The following is an 8,810-nucleotide window of genomic DNA, read 5'->3' on the forward strand; positions in this document are numbered from 1 at the left end:
AACATAAGGAACAATCAGATCTCTGATATCAGATGGAGCTTGGCCATTTAAGGCTTTATATGTGAGAAGGAGGATTTTAAATTCTATTCTTCAACACATCAGAACATCAGGATTCCAAGCTCCATGCCCTAACCACTAGGCCACTAGAGGAAGAGATTGTTGGTTTTCATTCAAGCAATCATCTCACAGCTGAGGGTTTCCCATACCGCTTGCAGAGCATGCCAAAGGAGGCTGTTCTTAACAAATAGATGCAGATTTTTTTTTACCCTTCTGATTCTGAAGGAGAGAATGTTTAGATCATCTCTATCAATCCAATACAGAAATTAGCACCAATCAATTTTTGGAACAGAAGTTTGTATGTTTTCCTCCTTGGTGTTTATAACATAGACAGTGAGCTAAAACAGCAGGAGTTACAGCCCAGTTGATGTTCTCTGTCCATCCTGTGAGCCTAACGAGGGATTGAAAACATGCCATGGCTCATATTTCTCCACATATTGTTGTGATATTTAGAGTCATGTTCCAGAGTAAATATAGACGATGGCTGCATTTCTTGGTGTGCAGATGCCATTCCAGCTAAAAACAGCCAGATACATCCATGAGGAGACGTCTTCCCTTACAGCAAAGATAAAGCTCCTTCGCAGCGTTTACGTCTAAATCGATCTTTTAACATCTTCTACTAAAACTCCATCTCTTTTTTTTTTACCAGAGACAAACTTCTTGTCATGGTCTGCCCTGACAGCTGACCTTAATCGTTCCTGTCATTCACCTGCTTAACTCTGCCCGGTCTCTAATTATCACTCATGTGTCCACCTGCGTCTGTTGCTTTATATTCGACTCATTCCAGCTATCTGGGCCGAATGACTGTTTGATGTTTGTTTTTGTTAGTTTTAGTTTGAGGGTTTCCTAGGTTCTTGTTCCCGTTTTCAGAGGTCAGCAGGTTGAGAGGGTTTAGCGTTCGTCTTGTCAACGTCTGGTCATGTCCTGGCTCTTTCCCACTGTGCGCTCTCTGTTCCTGTTTTAGCTCGGTGGTGGGGGGCAAGCTAGTTTAAAATCCCATAGTCCTGGCTCCAAGGGGGAGACCAGTTTAAAGTTCTGCAGTTATCCTGGTACTGTGTCTTGTCTCTTTCCCTTTAACTGCTGAGCCTGCCTTCCTGTCTGCTTCTGTTCGTTTCCGTTTGAGCTCGCTGCTGGACTCATAGAACTCTGAACCCGCCTTCACGCTCTGTGGATTCCTGGAACCCTGGATCTGTCTGTTCCTGTTTCGATCGGAACCCCTGACCGGGCTGGGGACTCCTGGATTCCAGAACTGTCCTGTTTGATATGTTTTTCCTGACCTGGATCGGGTTAATGCCTGCACACTGAGGTTGCTGCCTCGGAGAATTCTGGGCGACTTTGCTCCACATCTCGTTTGGCAGTCCATCGGCTGGATCCTCCCTTCCTCGGACTGATTTGTTAAACAAGGTAAGTGACTCACACGGATAATCATCTTCCATCAGATGATCGTGGTCACTTACCTGTGTTTCTCCCTCCAGAGTGTCAGTGATTGGGTGGTGCCCCGCCTCTCCCCTGCTGCTGCTGCGGTCCGCAGATCCCCAACTCTGTGCTTCTGGTCGTTATGTTTTGTGTCAATAAACCTTTTAAACTTTCCCAATGTCTGTCTCACCTTGAATACATGGTCTACCCATCCAATTTCTAACACTTCTTGTTGTAATGAAAATAATCTCATATCTTAATCTGACAGAGGTGTGAATAATTTACAATATAGCTGTACTTGATAGCTTGGTTACCATCGTCATGGTCGCTGGGCTTAAACTGAACTCACTGATGCAGCTTTATGCTTGTTTCTGGCTGTGCTCCTTATTTTCCCACTGAAAGGATCGGAACCTTACAGGTGTTTCCTGCCATCACTCTCTGGGCTAGAATATCTCAAATCAGACCTTAAATATTTGACACTCAGAGGATATGGACCAAGAACTCAGCCAAAACAAACAGATGATATTTAAAGACAGTTCATTAAAGGATAAACTTCACCAGTTCACAGGGTTATCGTCAGTTTCTCTGGCAGGAACCTCTGGGTCCAGAGACAGCAGGTGAGTGACCAAACAAACTTTATGGTGCGGACAGATAGAAGTGACGGTCACTAACCTTCTCACAGTCTGGGGTATGGTGGAAACAGTGAGCGATGGCTCCAGCTGTCAGGCACTCTAACGATCCCCGCTCTGATCAGGGGAGCCCTCAGATGGGTTCTAGTTGTTCCTCGGTGGTCAGAGGACAGACGGGGATTATAACTGGGAAGACAATTACTAGCAAGAGTTCCAGGTGGAATTTCCAGAATCCCTAGTCAGAGATTAGGTCCAGGGTCAGAGCCAGGTGATCCGAGGTCCAGAGGGAAATCCAAGGGAGAGTCAGGGTACAGTCCAGGTCCGGTAACAGGCAGGCTTACAGAGCAGACAGGGTTCAGGATAGGGTGACCAGACGTCTTCCTTTTCCCGGACATTTTCATACCTAAAAAAACATCCAGGGGGAATTTAAAAATCGTCTGGAATATTGGTTGACTACAGCGCAGCAAGTAGTTGAAAAACAGTGGGCACCGAACCGAGCCGTGAGCTCTGGGGCTGGTCCGGGAACTCTGGAGGATGCTGGGAGTGAGCCAGCGGGGAACGGAACGACCAAACCCGACTGAGCTGAAGAGAATAGAAACATCTTCATTATCTGTCTTTCTGCTTCATACTCATGGCATGGTTCTTTCTGTTCTTCCTTACAGGTGAAAAATGAGATCCCGGAGCTGCTCCACTGCAGCTTCAGATGATGGATGCATTCAGCCGCACACTAAAGGATTCCCTAAGCAGAAACCGCTTGAGGAGGAGAAAGAAGCTCCAGACATGATGAAAAGGAGGATAAAAGCTCAGAGACAGGAGAAGGAGGGGAGAACAGCAGCACCTAAATCAGCCAAGAAAACTCCTGCGGAGAGCTGCAAAGCTAAGACACCAGAGCTGTCAAAAGAGGATCTGATTCACCTGCTGGGGGTCATGGAAGGAGAAGTTCAGGTGAGATATCATCATCGATTAAAACAGAAAGGCCATGGGTTGGATCCAAACAAACAGAAAGGAGTTACAGCCTGACATGTGATTGGACAAACATCTCAGAGTGTTCGTTTACATCTATTAAACCCAGGAAAAACACCTTCATTACTATAGACCAATATTTGGTCTCTTAGATGAATGCTATGCTTGTTGTTCTCCGGGATCTGCTCGTTTCCCGTACCCAGAGACTAGGGTTACCAACTCCCTGAAAAAAAAGGGACACTTCATGTGCGTGTTAGCTGACCCCATTGGCTTTACCCCTGCTAGCTTGGTGATTTTTTTTTTTTTAGCCCTTCTTTGTGTGTGAAAATATTTTTTTAACTATTTGACTCAAATCTGTATTGAAATAGATGCATATTTGTGAGTGACATGAACACATGGATAACAAATTATTATCCAGCGATTCCCTTAAGTATCTTAAACATAAGCCACTCCTTCTTAACCTCAAACTGTAAGCAACGCTTGGCTCCACCAATGGGATGATGGGATTGTAGACAATGTCATATATGTTGTCAGCTCATTGGTCAAAACTCAGGACACTGTAAGTTTAGTATCTAACGTGCCCTTGTTCTTCATTTTCCATTAGCTTTTTACTGACAGTTTCTCTACTCTCACAGTAAAACAGGACAAAGTGGGTTCCTTTTCCACTAAATACAGGACAGGTACTTCTATTTCTAAATACGGAATGTTTCCGTTTTCCAAGGAACAGTTGGCAAACCTACCTGGAACTGTCGCTACCCGATCCGTCCCGGAAGCACGATCCCTACCATCTGCTCATTGCCCATACCATATACACTCAGGTCGCCCTCAATTTTATTTCGTAAAAAGACCTAAATTACATTTTCCCCTCCCCAAAAATAGTAAGCACACTAAAATATATTGTGTTAAAGGTTAATAATGTATTTTCTGAGAAAATAAACACATTAAAACCCTGTTTTATCACTCAGTACCCAGTCTGCACCTTAAATGGGATTCTACGCTATTTGTGGTAGCTAACTTCAATCAGATTTTACCAGACTACTCTGAGCATGTCCCATGATGATGTCATAGAAGCTCTTTAACGGAGAAAATGTAAAAAGCATCAAAATTGTGTCATAAGAAGTCATAAAACACTTTTTAAGGATGATGGTTAGCATTTTTAGTAACTTAAGGATAGAAATAAGTAATTTTAGTACCATAATTACATATTTATGGACACCCGGATGTATATCTATTCTCGCAAGAGCAGGACTGATTGTACTTTCTGGACAGATCGGGTAGTGACAGGGACAATTACATGGACAGAATGTCCGTCAGTTAAAGGTTTCCCTGTGAAAACCACTAGCATCAAATGCTAACTTACTATTTTCACCAGATAATCCTTGACAGTTTCCAAACAACTGCAGTAAAAAAGGGCCAATTAAAGGATTGGTCAAATGACCCAATTAGAGTCTTACATTGTTACTCTTCTGGTGCAGACAGAGAGATGAGGTCAGGATCGGTGTATCGGAGGCCATGAAGTAACGAGACAATACCTTTCAAACAAGGAACAGGAACCAACAAATCTAGCTAAAGACTGACTCTGACATAAGGAAACAATTGAATTGAATTTAGTTTACATCTATAGCGCCAATTCATCTCAAGGCACCTAACAGTTCACCAGATCATCCAGTCAATTGATTCAAAGTTTTCTATTTTAGGAAAACCAGCTGATTGCATCGACTCATTGACTCTTCAGCAATCCCTCACACTAAGCATGCTTGCAGTGACAGTGGAGAGGAGAAAACTCCCAGGTCAGAAGAACTGAACACAACACAAAGCTATTAGGCCGCTGTCACACCTTGCTGATTTAGCCAGGGAATACTTGACATCCCAGAATCTCCTAAAACGCTGGAATATGCTGAACTTTCAATGTATTTTTTCAGTTTTAGGTAGTGTTGCGCCGATGCCATTTTTTGGCCCCGATACCGATACACGATACCTGCCCGGCCTGGATTAAAAGATTTCTTTGATCGCGGTATTAACCTAGCTGCTGTTTACTGGCCACCTGGAAGTTAGAAACACGTTCAGCGCTCGTCTGGAACACGTCAGATACCTTGATATGCGTTGGAGAGAAGTTCTTGATAAGTTAAGCAGAAGTTATGCGCAAGTTACTCAGAGGTTTAGGAGAAGCTAGACGCCACGACTGATGAGGAACTGACACTGAACGGATGTCAGCCATCAGATAACTGAACTGGAACTGACGGCCCACGTATGATCATATGCTAGCATATGTCGGGACGTACTTGCCGTATGTCGACGTGTGCCAGTGTGCTTCAGCTTGCTCATAACTTACACAAAATGTACCCATAACTTATCCTGCGTATGCTTAAGAGCTTCACACAAAGGATACTGCTGTGCTGCATCAATTTGGAACGTTTTTCTTCTGCGGGACGCTGTGTAATGGCTGTAAGAGGGGAGTCAACCTGTCAGACTGCAGCAACTACTTTCACTGATTTAGATACCTATGAAAATTGGTAATGTCAGCCATAACCTGTGTGTGGGGGAAAAAATTACATCTTTTGTTTTGACGTCCTTTGGATCCTGAGTTTAAAAGTGAGATTTGGCTAAAATGTTATTTGTTGTTTTATTGTCTCTTTGGTTCGTTTCAATCAACATCTTTAAGTTCTTGCAGCTGCTCCGTCTCAATCTTTTATTATTAAAGTTATTGAGAAATTTCAACATTTCAACCACACTGGAAGCTATTTGTGCATTTTGTTTTGGGCTTAAACTGGAACTTCATCAACAGGAAGATCTGCCATATCCGTTGTTCTGGACCAAACTGCAGACAGATGCTCAGGAAACATGGAAATGAACTGAGGACCCAACAAATGCTGGCAAATGACTGAGACGTTAAGTGGAGGAGGAAACAGGTGCAAACAGAAGAACAAATGAGGAAACATGGGTACTGAGACCTGATTAATTAACAGAAGGCTCTAAAGAAAGAAATAGTGAAGCAGAGATAAACACAGGAGGGAAAGGACGCAGAATTAATCCCCTAATCCAGAGATAATAACTGGATAAAGTAAAGATAAAAACAACTAAAAACAAAGCAGACTAGAAAAAGAGAAGTAGGCTAGAAAACAACTAACAAAAGGTAAATAAATCAGCCAATATGGCAAAATGACAAAAATAACACATATGGCAAAACTAAAAACAAGCTTTGTTTATAAGTATTTAGAGTAAAAATCTAAAAAGGAAAAGCCCCAAACAGAAAAAAAAAACACCTTAGGATACAGAAAGTAACAGTTTAAGATCACAATGAAATTAAGTGAAAGCTACTATGGAAAAATAAATCAAAGGAGTCATGAGAACCCCAAACCATGACAAGCTGAAGGTGAAAACAGCCCACCAGCTGCTCTGTTTGGGACAATGGAGACAAAAACACAGAACAGGGAGGCTCTTCTCTCCTTCAAGGATCTGATTTAGTTCTACTTTGGTCTAAAGCCCCTGTCACACCTTGGCGATTTAGACCAGCGTATGCCTGACCTACAGAAAATCTGACAAAAAACCTGGCATACGTTGGATAAGTTATGGGTATGTTTTGGATAAGTTAGGAGCACGTTGACATTCAGCGAGTATGACGACGTGTGCCAGCGTAGACCAAACATGTGGCATAAGTTACAGGTAAGTTATCTGATAGTTGTCATATGTTAAGTTACTGATAAGTCATGGTGTCTAGCTTATCCAAAACCTATGAGTAACTTCTCCTCCAGACTGCTTCCCCATTATAGGATGAGTGTGATGGATCCTACCTGCACTCACGCCCACGGCCACACCCACAACCAACAAACTTCCTAGCAGACATGACACTGAGTTGGCTGCGACTGCAAACCTTCTTTCTTTCTGTTTCTTTTTTCTTTTTATTTATTACATTAAAGCTGCTCCTGAAGGGAGTTGTAAGGATTTATCTATGATCAGACACGAAAGCAGTAAACCAAAACAGAGAGACTAGGGAAAAAGTTTAACACGTTTATTGAGGAGATTGTGAAGAATCCAGTGTTGCTCTGAACACTGCTCAACCGGAACTGGAAAGTGAGGGGAAGACACTGTGGTTAGTTCAGGCTCAGTGGGAAATTTGACTCGAACTTGAAGAGGAGAAATAGATTGCTGACTCACATTTCTAGAAAAGCGGTTGACTCTTTGACTCCAGTCGGTGTGGGGGTGTTCCAGTGTTTGTCTCTTTCGATGGAGGGCGGACAGGGTTTACCCAGAATGCGGTTGTCTGTAGGTGAACGGAGAAACTGACTGCCACTTAGATTTTCTGCGGTACTTGAACGGGTTGTTGTGGAGATGAATCCCTAGCTCAGTGTGAAGCTCAAACGATCTCTTGGAGGGAAGTACATCCAAACCTCCAGTTTGAATCCTCAGCTCAGTTTAAAGCTCAGATGATCCTTCCAGGGAGAGAAGGTCCGAAAAATCCAGTTTGCAGGATGGCTTCCTGCCGAGAGGCAAAGACAAAACAACAAGGTTAAGACTCAGGTTGACAAAAACTCAGTTTGACTCAACAAAACTCAGCTTGGCTAGTGTACATAAAACTGGCAAACACTCTGGCGTCGAGGTAGTGGCAGTCGCAGCTTAAAAGCTCTCCGTTAATGAGGTTACCCTTTGCAGGTGTGTGAGGAGGTGAACCATGACCAGGTGCCGCCTGGTGGAGAAAGGAAGACAAACACACAAAAAACACAAACCCCACAGACAGGAGTCCTTACAGGAGTAGCTTTAACTGATGCTGCATTATGCAGCCATGCATTATGCATAAGTGAGGCTGTTGTTGGACATAAGTTCTGCACTCGTTATGAATGCTTTTAAGTCGGCCGCGTTGAGGACTAAGGCCTCCGTACATTGGCCATGTGCATTACCCACTGTGCTACCTGCACGTCCATCAATTTCTTGTTTTAAAGGTTTTTTGGTCAATTGGCTTCATTGGTTCATTGGTTGGTAGGACCTGCTGTATGGGCAGCTGGTTGGTTTACACGTTGTGTGGTCAGTTGTTTGGTTAACTTATTGGTTGGTGTGTTGTTTGGCACGTAAGCAAGTTGGCTGTGTGGCTGAATCAATGTTTCAAGTTTGTTTTTTTGTAAAGACCCACTACATCCTCTAATTTTCTAACCAAACAAAGGTTCCTTCCATGTCTCCTCAGGCCAGAGAGGACATCATCAGGCTTCTGAAATCAGACAGAACCAGACCAGAGACCCTAGAGGCCCATTATGGCTCCGCCTCTCCCTCCAAACCTCTGCAGGCGCTGCAGAGGGACGCTACACTTCTCCACGGCAACCAAAGCACAGAGGATGTGTACGAGAAGCCAATGGCTGAGGTCAGACAGTCAAACAGTCCACTTCTCATCTTTTTCCAAATGTTTATGTACTCTTGATGAACACAAGCTGGTAGTTTTTAGTAGTGTTGTAGTCAAGACCACAACAACTGAGACCAAGGACTACATGGAAACGGCCAAAAACTTTAGGGGCCAAGACCAAGAAAAGACTAATGCTGCGTTCACACCGCAGCTGGCGCGACAGAAGCAGCGAGTTTACATGCAAAGTCAATGGTTGACGCGCGTCAAGGCGCAGCAAAAGGTCCCGCGGCGCGTTTAGAGCAGCAGGCGCAGCGCGTCTGAGCAGCTGAAGAAGCGCGTCGGACGCGTTTAAGCATCTGACGCGCATGACGCGCCGCAAACGCGCTGCTGCTCGAGATGGAAAAATTTTATTTTTG

The 8,810-nt window shown here is 43.8% G+C and overlaps 1 protein-coding gene across 1 annotated transcript in view; it reads left to right on the plus strand.

Moving 5' to 3' along the window:
• The window catches only part of LOC107101490 (filamin-A-interacting protein 1-like), a 28,473-nt gene that overhangs the window by 9,001 nt on the left and 10,662 nt on the right, over positions 1-8,810 (plus strand). The window contains exons 2-3 of the mRNA XM_015400440.1: positions 2,765-3,047; positions 8,242-8,415. Coding sequence (XP_015255926.1) covers positions 2,772-3,047; positions 8,242-8,415 — 450 coding nt within the window. The 5' untranslated portion in view covers positions 2,765-2,771. The remainder of the gene's footprint in view (positions 1-2,764; positions 3,048-8,241; positions 8,416-8,810) is intronic.

The sequence above is a fragment of the Cyprinodon variegatus genome, unplaced genomic scaffold, assembly GCF_000732505.1.
Source record: "Cyprinodon variegatus isolate N-32 unplaced genomic scaffold, C_variegatus-1.0 Scaffold1103, whole genome shotgun sequence".
Taxonomy (NCBI): domain Eukaryota; kingdom Metazoa; phylum Chordata; class Actinopteri; order Cyprinodontiformes; family Cyprinodontidae; genus Cyprinodon; species Cyprinodon variegatus.